We start from the raw sequence: 15,231 nt of genomic DNA on the forward strand, positions 1-15,231 counted from the left end.
GTGGAAGAGGTTCTACAGCGACTTCTGTGAGCCAGAGAGAAGTTTGATAAGAGGATCCATGTTTACTCCTGAAAGGATTTTCCAGCAAGGTTGTTGATGTAGAAACCAAGAAAGAAAGAAGGATAAGTAAGAGAAAACTGCAACTGCAACTACTCCAATAAGCGTGTTGTTTGTCTTTTGTGACCAATGAGTAAAGTGTAAACTTATGAGTTTTGTAAGAATGTATAAAAAAGCATGCATGCTATAATAAAAACATGTTTGAAGCCTTCTGAAAATTGAGTGTTCTGCTTTGTACTTGACCATCTCAACTATGACACAAACCCAGCTCCTTCAGCTGCTCCTCATAAGACTTGTTCTCTCTTGAATCTGAAAATCACAGCCCTGTGGCTGGCACTTCCCTTTCTGCAGTTTCTTTGCCTCACATAATTTTCCTGGTATGATAAACTCATTTTCTTCCTTGAAACCCTGTGCCCAGCCAGTGGTGGGGGTATAAAAGGAGATCAGCAGGAGCAGCGGCTACCATGCAGAGGAGAGCCCTACAGACAGCCCAGCTCCAGCCTCACTCGTGGCTCTCTCCACCTTCCCAGCACCATGAAGGTCCTGGCAGCTGCCCTGGCTGTTCTGCTCCTTGTGGCCATCTGCTCCCTGGCTGAGGCTGATCCCAGTGTCTCCAGAAGTGCTGCACTTTCCAAGAGGAACGGTAGGTTCTCCTTCCCCAGGAGAGAGCCCCTTCCCCACTGATTAGACCCTCATGTCTATGGAGATGACTGGGAGCCGATGGTCATCACCAGTGCGGGGACTAAGCCTCAGAGATGGAGGTTTCCAGGGGGTGTTCCCAGAAGATACAGCACAGGTGATGGCAAATCCCCCAGGCAGAGCCTCTGCTGCAGTGTGGGATCTCACTGGGCCCATCTCTCTTCCCTCACAGAAGTCAAAATCCCCACCGCCTGCTGCTTCTCCTACATGTCACGCCCCGTTCCACGCAGGATGATCAGCTCTGCCTACATGACCAGCAACCTCTGCACACAGCCAGCTGTGGTGTAAGTACCCAACATTGCTGGGATCCAGGGTGCACCAGCCAGGGCAGTGCCCCAAGGGTGTCCAAGGTTGTCCAGGATCAGGAAGGGCATGGACAGGGACAACCAGGGTGCTGCCAGGAGGAGCTAGCAAAAGCACCCTGATGCCCTGGCTGAGTGCCTCAATACTGTTTTTCCCAACAGCCTGGTCACCACGAAAGGAAGGGAGCTGTGTGCAGACCCCCGTGCTCGCTGGGTGCAGGAATACCTGGAGCACATGGAGCTTCAGGAGTACTGACTCCTCCCTGCTGCTGCTCCAGGGCAGAGTGCTCAGCCCCTACCATGAGGACTGCAGTAAGAGTGCTTGAGCTGCATCCTTCTTCAAAAGGAAAATTTATTACAATTGGCATACACTTGTTTAACTAAACTTTGCTTTTGCATAAATGCTTGAATAAAATGTTTGGCTTGTCAAATCCTTTGGGTGTCTCTGAAGTCTCTGCTGGAACCCCAACATGACAGAAAGGACCCATGGGGAGCCTCTTGCCATCCCCATTCCCTGGTTTCACTGCTACCCATTGTGCAGAGTGGCCCCATGACAGCTCCCACAGCCCTTCCCTCTCCCCAGCCCAGACTCAGCTCCTGCATCCCAGCATGACCCAGACATACCTGTGAGGTGACACTGGCATCTCATCCATTTCTTGGGGCCCTCTCCACACAGCACATAACAAACCCCCTGGGCCAGGCAGCCCTGCTGGGCATCTCCCACCAGCTCTTTGACATACTTTCCCCAAAGACTAGAGGATCAGGACAGTCTGACTGCCTGACACCCCCACTCCTAGCCCCCTCCTACATTACAGCCCCTTGCAGTGCTGGAGCTGAGGTCCTGGTGCTCCTGGGTGCTGCTGTCCCCACATACACGCTCGGTGCCACAGTGCTGCCAGAGGAGCAGGCAGGAGCAGGCAGCATTGTCCCCACCACTGCCACCACCTCTGTCCTCACACCACTGGCCAGCGCTGGGGACGCGAGTGGGACCTCTCTGCAGGTGACACCAGCTCTGCCCCTGGGCCACACTCTGCCCTGCACCACTTCTGCTTGGGCCAGGACACACAGAACTGTACCAAAAACTGGTCACAGAGGTAAAGGCACTGGAGAATGACATCCAACAAGCCAATATAAGCAAATGAATGGTGTCGCAGCCCCTCTCTTATTTCTAAAAATTTTTAGTGTAGTCAAAAATTCAGGGAAACAAATGCATAAAGCTGTGCACAAGTACACACAATACTAAAAGAAGACTGGGAACCTGTTGGAGTTTACAGAGCATAGAAGTTGAATTTATTTGCAGCCTGAAAACTCAATCAGTATTTCAAATGCCAAGATAGAACTATCTATTTCAAAATGACCCAAGAATACATATATACACTGTAATAATGAGACTAAAAGAAGCTCTAAATCCTAAAATTGATGTGTAGAGCTGCATAAGTTTTGGGCAAGGCTGATGGACTTCTTTCTGCATCAGTTTGCTGTACTTCAAAGCTCACTTCAACTGCTCTTCAATGCAATGTATAGTTCAATGCAATGTATAGTTCAATGCAATGCTTTTGGCCACTTCTGCAATTCAGTCTTATAGCAAAAGCTTCTAGGTTAATAACACAAAATCTCTGACCTATGAAAAATGTGAAAGAGAAAACACAAGTCTTTTCTATTACTTACAAGGCAAAAATTACACACTGTTGTTGTAACTGTTGTTACTCCCTGGCACGCTGTTTTCACAAATCTCATTATAATTTAGGCAATCTATTGGTTCTTATAAATACACCAACCCTGGATTAAATACTGTGCATTTTCACAGCATCATGGAGTGTTTTTCCTTAATACAGCTTGACTTAATCCCCTCCCAAAACTGCCTGTTGACCACTGCACCGTTTGGCTGGCTCCTTGAGGAGGACACGCTGAGGTAGGAGGTTGGCACCATCAGGACCAAGAGCTGCACTCTGAGCACACACCACCAAGCCCAGAGCCATTCTCACACATCAGCCCTGGAGAACAACCTGTGAAAAACGCCAATCACTTGTTTTTAAAATTCTAAAAGTTTAATAGTAATAAAATGGTTATAAAAACAGTAATATAATTACAGTAATAATAATTTGAACAACTGAGATTAGGACAATACAAGACAATAAGAACAAAGAGTTCCAGATGGTCCAGGTACCTTTTCTGGGCAAAATAAGCCTAAAAAAGGACACATGTTAACAGAGGATTAACCCTTAAAAGCAATAGCCTGTTGCATATTCATACACCTCATATATGATGCATAAATTCCATTCAGACAAAGAATTCTGTCTGGTCATCGTCAGCTTCTTCCTTTAATCCTGACAGTGTTTTCCTGCCTGAGTGAGACAGGAAGAAGTTAGTTTGTTCTGATAAGAGAGCAATAAATTCTTTTTCTCTGAAAGATTTAGGTGTCCTGTGGCTGCTATCTCAGTGCGAATCCTTTCTTTAAAAAAAGTATCTTACATAGCATCATTTCTATTTTAACATTATGTTATAACCTAAAATTATATTTAACACACTACTTAAGAAAATTAATACAGCATAACTTTCTAACATAACACATATAATATTAATTTTAATATTTGCAAAAAGCCAATCGTAAAACACACATTTTTTACAAACCCAGCCTAGGTGTCCCTGCATTTCACACAGCCCTCCTTCTGCCCGCACCACCATCCATCCCTCTGTGCTGCCCTGGGTACAGGTGTTCTTCTCTGTCACCACCAAGGGGGAACCCGTTCCCATTCTTGCCTTCCATTCCTCGAACTGCCACTTCTTTTTCTTTGAACTCTTGGGCATTGTGTTGATATCTGAAAACTTTGTTTGATGAAAGCAGCGGTGCTCGAACGCACTGTGTCCCCTTGTTCTCACACAGCTGACATCAGCACCGAGTGTTGGGGGGGAAACTACTCATAAAATGTGCCATATTCCGTATATTTTGTGAAGCAAGCACTGAGGAGAATGAGAATGTGAAAAATGTGTATTTTATGATTGGCTTTTTGCCAATATTAAAACGAATATTATATGTGTTACGTTAGAAAGTTATGCTGTATTAATTCTCTTAAGTAGTGTGTTAAATATAGTTTTGGCTTATAACAAAATGTTAAAATAGAAACTATGCTATGTAGGATACTTTTTTTTTAAGAAAGGACTCGCACCGAGATAGCAGTCACAGGACACCTAAATCTTTCAGAGAAAGAGAATTTATTGCCCCATTATCAGGAGAAACTAACTTCTTCCTGCCTCGCTCAGGCAGGACGACGCCATTAGGATTAGGAGGAAGAAGTTGACGATGACCAGACAGAATCCTGTATTGGAATGGAATTTATGCATCATGTATGAGGTGTATGAATATGCAACAGGCTATTGTTTTTAAGGGTTAATCCTCTGTTAACGGGTGTCCTTTTTCGGGCTTATGCTGCCCAGAAAAAGGTACCCAGACCGTCCGTAACTCTTTGTTTCTATTGCCTCATATTGTCCTAATCCAAATTGTCCAAATTATTATTACTTTAATTGTATTACTATTTTTATAATCATTTTATTACTATTAAACTTTTAAAATTTTAAAAACAAGTGATTGGTGTTTTTCTCAAGGAGAATGGCACGAAGAGAAACAGCTCAAACCGCGCTCCGCTCACGCCCCCCAGACCCAAGCCAGGCTCTGGATTTCCGGCCTTGCCCCGGTTCGTCCAGCACCAACCTCCCGTCCCCGCAGGGCATCTCGGGAGTTGTAGTTCTCCGCGCGGCGCAACATGGCGGCTGTGCGAGCGCTGCCGGCCCTCGCCGCCGCGCTGCTCCTGGCTGCCGCCGGCCAGGCCAGCAAGTACTCCCGGGAGGCCAACGAGGGGCTGGCGGCCGCCGACGGCAAGCGGCGGGAGGCCGGGGAGTTCCGGGTGGTGAGGCTGAACCAGATCTGGGAGAAGGCGCAGCGGGTGAGTGGGGTGGCGCTCGGAGGGGGCTCCGAGGTCGGGCCCGGCCGCTTCAGACACTCTTTCCCCGTCAGGGAGATGGCGAGGAGCGGGCACCGGTGTGTGAGGAGAGGCCGAGGCTGTCTGGCCCCGGCTCGGGGCTGCGATGGCTTTCGTTCTGTTCTCGGGCATGGCTATCCCCGACCGTCACGCAGCGAGCGCTCCGCTCAGCCCCGCGGCGGGCGGCTGTGCCTCCTCCCGGGACAGAGGATGTGTGTCCGAGCCCTGGGATGTGTGTCCGAGCCCTGGGAGGTGTTCACCTGCCCCTGGGTAATGCAGCAGCTAAACCGCATGGCTCCCGGGACAGGGATGTGTGTCCGAGCCCTGGGATGTGTGTCCGAGCCCTGAGATGTGTTCACCTGCCCGTGGGTAACAGGGGATGTGTGTCCGAGCCCTGGGAGGTGTTCACCTGCCCGTGGGTAATGCAACACCTAAACCGCATGGCTCCCGGGACAGGGATGTGTGTCCGAGCCCTGGGATGTGTGTCCGAGCCCTGGGAGGTGTTCACCTGCCCGTGGGTAATGCAACACCTAAACCGCATGGCTCCCGGGACAGGGGATGTGTGTCCGAGCCCTGAGATGTGTGTCCGAGCCCTGGGAAGTGTTCACCTGCCCGTGGGTAATGCAGCAGCTAATCCACATGCCCAGGCAGTGGGAGAGAGAGGGATTTCCCTGTGGTGCCAGGTAGGATGTGCGCTTGGCTCCAGAGCTCGCTGGTTGAAAGCATTAGCCCTGCCGTTCAGGACTGGGATGCTCTCATCTGTCTGAAGGCGGTGGCCTCGGTTCCTGCCCGGCACAAGGCGGAAATTCACTGCAGGAGAAGAGGAAATCTCCACCCTGGTGGTTGTGTCTCCTACATTTACGTCAAGTGATGTAGACAAATGCAAGAGGACCAGCAAATGGGTTTCACCATTCCCAGATGAGAGCCTTAATTTTGACAGTGAGTCAAAACAGTACTTGAGTTTCTCTCACTGTGGACTACAAAAGATGTTTAATTAAAGCGAAAATACAGTCAAGTTATTTCATTACAGTGGAAATATTTACTTAGAACTAAAAAGAACAGCTGCAGTGGGAGAAGAAGAATGCACTGCAGATATCCCCTGAATATTGTGGACCATGGAAATTAGGGTGATGACTGCAAAGGTTAAGTTCTTTCAGGCTATGAAATATAGTTAACATTAATTTTGGATCTTCTGTATTCTGAATAGCCTGAGCTATTGAATTGGAGGTAGACCATCCCCAAATTCAGCCAGAAACTAGAACCCTGCCATTGTGCTGCCTCCCAATGTGCTCTAGGAAGGTATCAAAATTACTCCTTTCCTCGATGGGAGACAGATGGAATGGGGCATAGGAAAGTGTGTTAGTGAAACTCCAGCTGTTGAACTGACAGCTGAAAAAGAAACAACACTGAGACTAGAAATAATCTGTAATTATAGTAGTATCAGTTACCTCTCACCTTTCCAATTACAGTCTTTTCCCAAGTTCATACCTGGCTCTTCTGGAATTAAAATTTGAGGTGCTTTACATCATCTGTGTTAAGATGCTAAAATATAAAATGGATTAACTCTGTCAGTCAGGAACTAAGTCTTAGTAAATTAGTAAATTCTATATGTGTGAGCTGGATTTTAGAGATGCAAAACCTACTTGAACTAAATTTGCCACCATCTGAATTTCACTGTTAAGTACAACTGTCATCCAGCCTGTGTTCTATAAAGTGATTTTTCAGTATGTCTGGGCAATATATAAAATAAGAGGAAAACTATGCCTGTGTGTTACATCTGCTTTGAAATACTTCCATTATCAATGCAGAACTCTTCATTCCTTTATTTTGGTAGTGATAGAGAAACTACTGAAAACAGGGAACTTCTTCGTTTTGACATAAAAGTCAGATACCACAATTCAGCATTGCAACACACAGCTGGAGGAGCAGTCCTTAAAAAAGCCCCAGAATGTTGCTTAGTGGGACCAGGAGCTGGCAAGCCAGACTTTGTTCTTGTTTCCCTGAGGGTAAGTGGGAGAGAGTGCTTGATCTTCCTCCAGAATCTCTTTCCATAAATTTGTAGTAAAGAGCTCTTTCCTCTTGGAGGCAAGAGTGTAGGTAAGGATGTTGCAGGTAATGATTGCAGCCAGCCCAACAGCAAATGATGTAATTGTTGTAATGTTCAAGTTTCCAGCATTCATTCCCAGAATTGGAATAGGTACCTGTCTTAGAAGTCAATGTCCAGGCAGCATAAGGAATGAGGAATAAGGAATGAGTTTAAGGAGCTTGTTGCTTAGTTATTTAATCATTAAACCTAACTTTTCACCTCTGCTTCTAGTTAGTTATTCCAGCATGTGAGTGATGTTAGTAAAGTGATGAGGAGTCTGACCACTGACATTTTGTACCTGGTGTACTCAGGGTCCAACATGGGATAACCTTAAAGGAAGTAGTTCTTGAATTGAATACTTTAAATTAACTTATGTATTCACTCTGTATGGCATTAATGGAACAGGCAAGGGGCTTCCAAAAAGTTTCAAAGGATTTATAATGTTTACAAGGACAGTTACTTTAGTTTCCTACTAAATTATAATGAGAATTGGAAAAATATTGCTCCAGTTAGGAGAAATTTGAATAGAATCTTGTTTTCTCTTAAGGAATAGTGGGCTTAATGTAGTTCCTTAGTATTTATTAGGACTTTAATATGTTTGATTGATGATGTCTCCAAACTTTATGTTTAGAAATTCTGATATTCTTTTCTATAATTTCCAGAAAATGGAAAGCTGTACGTGTTTATGGGATTGCACTAACTGCAGAGGGGCTCTAACATAAACTGCACTGTGTAATCTTTTATGCTGTAGTGTGTTTCTGATGACAAGGTCACATATGAAAGATTTTATTTTATTATATTTGCAGTACTTAGGAGATAAATTACTTCTTATCTAATTGTGCATGGCTATTTATTCCTATATTTCCTCATCCCAACTACATATGATGTCCATGCTACTTGAATGCTGCCTCATATTAGAGTAACTAAATAACTACCAAGATGTTTGGCCATTCCCTGCACAATTTGTAGCAAACTTCTCACTGAGTCTTGAAGCTTCAGGGCACAATTCTTTCTGAGGAAAATGATACTTGGTTCCACTGCAGCAGTGACACTTGGGCTGTCCACGTCATTCTGCACCAGAAAAGTAAATAAGTACATGATTAAAGTTTTTCTTCTACTCAGCACATACTAAGAACTATAAAGAAAGTGGTTACTTCTAAGTGCTTTGTTTCTGTAAAGCAGTTCCCCAAAAGTAGATGGTAAAGGTCACAACAGGGACACTCCTTTGCTTTAGTATTAGAGGGATCAGAAGTTTTAATGTGTTCTATAAGTATTATATTTACCTGTGATTCTAACTACTCTAGATCTTAGTAATTTCAGTAAGCCAAGTGCAAAATGCAGGAAAAAAAATAGTTTAAAAATCAAAATAATTGTATGCAGTGTCACAAGATTAATTAATAGGACAGCCTATGATGGATACATAAACAATAATGTGGATAGTTTCCTGAATTCTTGTCAATAGGAAGTGCATTAGCTTAAAGTAATTGCACTTTTCCTATTACTTTAAAATAACCTACTGACACACAAAGGAATGCCTGAATCTTTTCAGTATCATTCAGATGTTTAAAAACAATTCTGAGTTTTGAGTCTGTGTTTATTAAACATACTCCTTCCTCATTGAAAATGATAATTTTTATAAAGTGTAAGCTGGTTTTAATGCTAAAATAGATAAACTTGTGCTAGGACTGGCAAGCCCAGGTGGTTTCCAGCTGGATCTGAGCTCCCAGGAGCTGAGCACGCAGTAGTTGAGGGTTTTATTTCCTCTCTTCTCTGGGCTTCTCCTCACCTCATCATGTGTTTTTTGACCATGTAGACACACACAAAAAAAAAAGTGGTTCTGAAGTATTAAGGTGGTTTGTTACATTTATTTGTTTTAAACTGAATAACTATGGTGGCTAAAATCTGGAAGTTCAGGATCAACTCAGAGCAGTGTTGCTTAGCCAACCACATATTAGTCATTGTTCCTGTTTTCTCTGTAGCTCACAAAATTTCAAGCTGACCTAGCATTCATTCAAACTAATTTTTTTTTCCTATCTTCAGCCTCAATGTCTTACCTTTTATTTTCTAGTATGTCAGACAGGACTATGTCTAGGTTTTATATGTTTTAATGCACATAAACCATGTTAAGAAATTATTTGAGATTTTTTTTCATTTTGATCATAGTAAAAATTGCCAATGAAGTGGCTCTTTGACCTGCAAGGCCATCCTCAGTGACTTGGTAGACTGAAAATCTGTACTAACCAATAAAGTTTTTCAACTCACTATAACTGTATGGTTGGAAGATGGTCCACAAGAAAGCACATGTGGTGGCAATGGCATGTTGTTTGAGAAGAATTGCTGTGCCATGCTGGTTGTTATCTATCTGTACTGGTTCCTGAGGTAGCTCTGCAGCAAAAGGGGACTCCACATAACTAAATATAAACCTTTCTGTGTTCTTGTTAGCTCCATCTCTCTGCTGTGAAACTGGCAGAGTTGCACAGTGATCTGAAAATACAAGAAAAGGATGAGCTGAGCTGGAAAAAACTGAAGGCTGAAGGGCTGGATGAAGATGGAGAGAAGGAAGCCAAGCTCAGACGCAACTTAAATGGTAAGGGCTGTCTTGGAAAGGAGGAGTTTAAACTTTGCATCACACACACACATGGTTAGACACTTGTGTTTAAACTATTGAATAATAATTGTGGACACTGAGCACACAACAAGCTCTTTGCAGGTCAGTAGGGAGCTGCAGGAGCCTAACAGAGTCCTTTACTCCCAATAATTCCAGAAGAGGTCATTGAACCTGGGACCACTGTGTCTTGAACTGTTTGTTAGCTTTTCCTCCATGAGCTGCAAAATCCAGCTCTGCAAGTGACAGATGCAGCCCATCTCTCACCTTCCATACATCCATAGTTGGTTCTCATGTTTCTGTATCTTCTATTCCCTTGCAGTCATTATGACTAAATATGGAATGAATGGAAAGAAGGACTCTCAGCTAGTTGATACCAATTATATTAAAGATGGCACAGAAAGTGACACACTAGATGATCCAAGGTTGGAAAAACTGTGGAGCAAGGTAAGTAAGATTTCCAGGAGCTGGAGTGTAGGAAACCAGTATTTCTTCACTGAAGTCTTAGCTGTGCCTTCTGAGAGCACTCAGATGTGGAAATTAATGGCTTTACTACTCTGTTGTTGAGTACTGACCAAGCTGCCTTGCTCTGTAGCTCACATCTTCATGCCCAGAGGGAAGCCCACCTGCATCCAGACCATCCAGCAATGACAGGTTGTCTTTGGCAAATAAAACACCCACCTTAATCTGAAGGGTGGAGCCTGGGTCCTCACATTTCCCTGAACTCATGGCTTCCCTTAGTGTGACTGTCACACTGTGTAGTAGTATATCTATGGTGTTTTTCCCAGTTTTCTTATTGTTGTTTGTTGATATTTTTTAAAAGATATATTTAAAATAGAACCATTTTGTAGACTGCTTAAAGTGAAATGTATTGTGGGGGAAGGGTTTTAAATAAGGGCTTTCTCAACCTAGTATTCAACTGAAAATTTCCAGGATTTGCATTCATGCATAAAAAGTGGAAGATGTACTGTCAAATTTAGGCAGTTAAAACTGGCAAAGTCATAATTGTCAGAAATTAAATAATTCAAATTTTAAGAAGCAACTAGTCAGGTAAATCTAAAGAATTCTCCCATGAGTCTACTGCAGTGAGAGTAAAGCAGAAAAAAAGATTTGCTGGATTTTAAAATGTTACTGTAACTAGATACAGCTTTGGCAAGGAACATATTATTCTGTGCTTTGGGGAACAGTAAAGTGCAATAGGAGAAATAATCCCTAAGCAAAAAAAAAATGGGGTCTGAATAGGTTTCAAAAACACTCACTTTTGATCAGGCATTGCAGCAAGAATCCCACCAGCTTTGTGGGTAGTGCCCCAACTGTGTGAACAGTGCTTCTTTAAGAGAAGCAAGTTAGAGAGCAAGTGCACAGCAGTGATAGAATCTTCACATGCTAGTAGAGTAAGAAGCAGTAAAGACTGTGTTTAATATCAGGCTGCATCCCTCATGCAAATGGTTCCCTTGCAGTTGTCTGTGGAGCTCCATGGCCCTTATTTCTGTATTAAATTGTTTCCCATGGAATAGAAATGCCAGACACTTTTCACTGGGTAATCCATAGCAAGTCTGAAGCAAACTTCTTCTGACGTGATTATCCATCAACATCTAAATCCTGACCACATACAAATATTAAGAGAATTAAAACAAAAGATCTAAAGAAAAGCTGCACTTAATAATTTTCTAAATGTGGTGAGAAGTGGGAAGACGTTTTGGCAGTTGAGGGCACTTAAAGCACTTGGCCTGGAAAGGATAATGAGCTCATGTTTCTTTCAGGCCAAGACCTCTGGGAAGTTCTCTGATGAGGAGCTGGATAAGCTATGGCGAGAATTTAAGCATCACAAAGAAAAGATTCGTGAATACAACATTCTGCTGGAGACTGTGAGCAGAACAGAAGGTGCCTGGACATTTCTCTGCTGTTTCAAGATCAGTACATCTCTTTTCTCTGCCCATTGTTTCCATCACTTCCAAATTTCTTTGAAGCTCCTCACATTTATGTCAGAACCACTTGCAGATGCTGGCATTTTCAGCTACCTCCTGGGTTTAGTTCTGCATCAGCTGCCAGAATTGTTGCCAACTAATGAAACTGTTGCCATTTCAGTTTTCTGATTCTGCCTTCATTTCATGCAGGGAAAATGCCATCAGATTAGCAATGATGGCCATTGTAGTTTTACAGGAAATTATGCAGCAGGCATAAATTCACTGCTGCAAAATGCAATTCTAAAGTCTGCAGAAAATACATGTTTTATCTCACCAGCTTTATTTGCACTCAAATCCTAAGAACTTAGCACTTTTTATTCATCTCAGATTTGGGGGATTTTTTGGAGTTTTTGAGCTATCAAAATTTGGCCCACAATCAGTAATACTTACTGTTCTTCAACAGATATCCACAAGAATGTTATCAATCCCTCTGAGGAGAACCTGGTGAAAGAGGAAATCTTGCACAACAAACACAGAGAGCTCAAGGAGAAGTTAAGGAGCATCAATCAGGGCTTTGAACGTTTGCGTAAAGTCAGTCACCAGGGATATGACACAACCAGTGGTATGATACAGCGGGGTTTGTGCTTCTTTGGGATTCATTTCATTTTTAAAAAGTTAAAATCAGTGGGCAAGGGCATAGTCACAGTATCACAGTGTGTTGTGTACCACAGTGGGCTGAAGAGATAGAGCCAACCAGTCCTGTTTGGAACCAAACACTGGGAGCCTAATGAAAGGAGGCAGTCAGTGTGTTAAGAGGATAATTCTGTCTTCCCTGCCCCCATGAGAAGGGATATTGTCCCAGGAGGGCAAGTAAATGAGACAGCATGCAGGACAAGCAGTGCCTTTATCCAGCTCCTTGGATTTGGGGTTTTTTGCTTTTAAAAACCTACTTGTTTTACATAGTACTAGTATCTAGTTTTATCTTTACTTCTCCCTTTTCATCTAAATAGATCTATTAGAAATGCAGTGTTTAATGTCTCTGTTCTTAATTTAATAACTATATGTATGTGAGAAAGCCTCTCTTCATCTTTCATAGAAGTTGGGCATTAAAAGCATTGTGTCCACATTTTCATTTTGTTATGTGTGTTTGTTTAGAATTTGAAGAACCAAGAGTGATTGATTTGTGGGACATGGCCAAATCAGCTAATTTCACTGAGAAAGAACTTGAATCTTTTCGAGTAAGTAGAATTCCAGCAACTTCTCTTGCAGAAAGATAATTTGCCACATAAAGAAACACTTGATGTTACTCTGATTGCAGCCACTTCTGTATTACCCTCCAGACACCATAAAAAAGGTCATGCTGCCTTTTTAATACTTCAAATACATAGACATGTATGTAACTAATCACATGCTGGTTCTATTATAATCAGCAGAATGACAATTCTGAATCCTCTCAAAACAACTGTTGCATATTTTGAATCTTTGAAAGATCAGGTCCTGCTTCTTTGTTGCCAAGGCACCAGATTTACCCCTCTTACCCAATGTGTTAATTGTGTCCTTGGGAAGCACTGTAATCTCTATACCCAGCAATTTCCCTCTCATGCCCATCTCCTGTACTGTTAACTTCCCATGTTGGAGCTGTGTTGAGCTGACACAAAACTATTGTGATAAAGACTGCTTTTCAATGAAATAATATAGAAATTCATTCCTGTGCAGTTCATACCACTTTTATTCAAGTCTACTTGTATAAAGAAAAGATTTAATTTTTTTTTTGTATCTGACTCTGCCTGTTTAACAGATTTTAAAAAGAGGCTTTTTTAGAAATTTGTCTCTCTCCCCTCATTCTGCTGTTCTTATGCCTAAATTTTTACTTGGTGTTCACTGCTCTCCTCTTGTCACACCTCACAGCCACCCACAGTCTCCTTTTGAGGACTCTGCAGTGGGTCGTTTTCAGCACTGCTTTCAAAATCAGCAGTCTGGTGGTGATGGTAATGGATTGTCCAGACATTTTTAAGAAGCAGGGAACTGAAAAAGCTTTCTGTGCCTGACTTAGTAAAGTATCATTAGGAGTGTCTTGGCAAGAGAAAGGAAGGCTTGGAAAGCAACTCCTCTGAAGCTGTGTGTATTTCTTATCTTAGGAGGAGCTGAAACATTTTGAAGCAAAAATTGAAAAACACCATCATTACCAGAAACAATTAGAGATTTCACACCAGAAACTGAAGCATGTAGAGGAAACTGGAGACAAGGATCATCTGAACAGAAACAAAGAGAAATATGCCATGCTGCAAGAAAAGACAAAAGAGCTAGGATATAAGGTCTGTATAAATGCAGTGTTACATACACGTTGAAAGTTTAACTCAGTAGCAGAGGGGAAGCAGATTATCCAGTGCTGATTTTTCATGCAAGCTGAATGACTTCCAGAAGGGGAGCTCAAGACACATCTGTTCTCCATGTTTAGTACAGCATACACATAATTGTTCTTATAGACCTAAAAAGGCCTGAAATCTTCCTGCTCTGCTCTCTCTGTTCAAATACTCTCTCAGTTACAAATACTCATAGCAAAATCTGAATATCTTACTACATTGATAATTTATTGTCTTCCTGAAATTTGTTTTGTGTGTTTTCTTTTCCTGATAGGTAAAGAAGCACTTGCAAGACTTATCCAGCAGAATCTCTCAAGGTCTTCAACACAATGAACTATAAGAATTTATTCTGCTTCATGGGATCAGTCTATTAACACAAAGCAGTTAATGTGGTTTTTTGAGCAGGGCTTACCAAGGAGTCCTTCTAAAATAGTAAGGATTGAACAGATGTGTCCTGTAAGATTTTTTTCTGTCTACTTAATTACAAATTTTGTATTTTCACTGTAAAATTAAATCATTAGATTAAATATTTAGGTTGCACATCTTGGATCATAAAGATCTTACTTCTGAATCAAGTAGCAGCCTTTGAAATAATCAGTTTTGTCTAAAGGAAAAAAATATGCAAACTCTCAAAGGATTCCTGCTAGTAAAAAAATACTAATCTTACAGTCAGGTAAGGTATTCTGATCAATGAAAGCAAACACTGAGGTACAGGAAGGTTAAACAGGGGCCAGAAAAGTCTTTATTTCAATCCTTGGCCTATTACATTTTCAGCTTAAGGTTACAAAAATATTTTTACTGACTTTGAGCAGTGGCTCAGAGCTGCACTGCTGCACTGTATATGAATCTTTCATGTGAGAGGGGGAGGAAGGGTAACAAGGGAACAAGTACTGAGGTCAATTTGCACAGTTTAGTTATTGACTAACGTGTGTGTGTACAATTATCTTGTTCATGGTTGCTTTGGTTTTGCTACAGTTGGTCATTAAAAAATCAAAACAAATACTGGTGAGGCTTTTTTTTTTCACCTTCCCTTTCATAAAGTGAGAAGTAACCAGACCTGTTTTTTGAGCATGTTGCTAATTCCTGTAATGTTCATTCACACATCAGTTTTTAAGAGAGGAGGGGTAGTTTTGCACCACAAGGATGTGTTTCTATGTTCTGAATAGGCAGAAAGATTTCTAAAGCAGCTTATCTTTGGGTGTATATTACAGTGCAATCTCCAATAAAGATTATTA

At 42.2% G+C, this 15,231-nt stretch overlaps 2 protein-coding genes across 2 annotated transcripts; both read left to right on the top strand.

Moving 5' to 3' along the window:
* The first annotated feature begins 533 nt into the window (after nucleotides 1-533).
* On the top strand, nucleotides 534-1,468 carry LOC129120792 (C-C motif chemokine 5-like). The gene is made up of 3 exons (XM_054633550.2): nucleotides 534-700; nucleotides 929-1,040; nucleotides 1,221-1,468. Exons 1-3 carry the CDS (start codon nucleotides 592-594, stop codon nucleotides 1,312-1,314), a joined length of 315 nt encoding a protein of 104 aa, XP_054489525.2. The 5' UTR covers nucleotides 534-591; the 3' UTR covers nucleotides 1,315-1,468.
* A 3,312-nt stretch (nucleotides 1,469-4,780) lies between these two features.
* On the top strand, nucleotides 4,781-14,996 carry LRPAP1 (LDL receptor related protein associated protein 1). Its single transcript, XM_054632702.2, has 8 exons — nucleotides 4,781-4,999; nucleotides 9,564-9,708; nucleotides 10,049-10,173; nucleotides 11,490-11,610; nucleotides 12,097-12,255; nucleotides 12,789-12,871; nucleotides 13,772-13,948; nucleotides 14,271-14,996. The coding sequence occupies exons 1-8, from the start codon at nucleotides 4,820-4,822 to the stop codon at nucleotides 14,334-14,336; spliced, it is 1,056 nt and encodes a 351-aa protein (XP_054488677.1). The 5' UTR covers nucleotides 4,781-4,819; the 3' UTR covers nucleotides 14,337-14,996.
* The last annotated feature ends 235 nt before the right edge of the window (nucleotides 14,997-15,231 follow it).

Source organism: Agelaius phoeniceus, chromosome 4, assembly GCF_051311805.1.
Source record: "Agelaius phoeniceus isolate bAgePho1 chromosome 4, bAgePho1.hap1, whole genome shotgun sequence".
NCBI lineage: Eukaryota > Metazoa > Chordata > Aves > Passeriformes > Icteridae > Agelaius > Agelaius phoeniceus.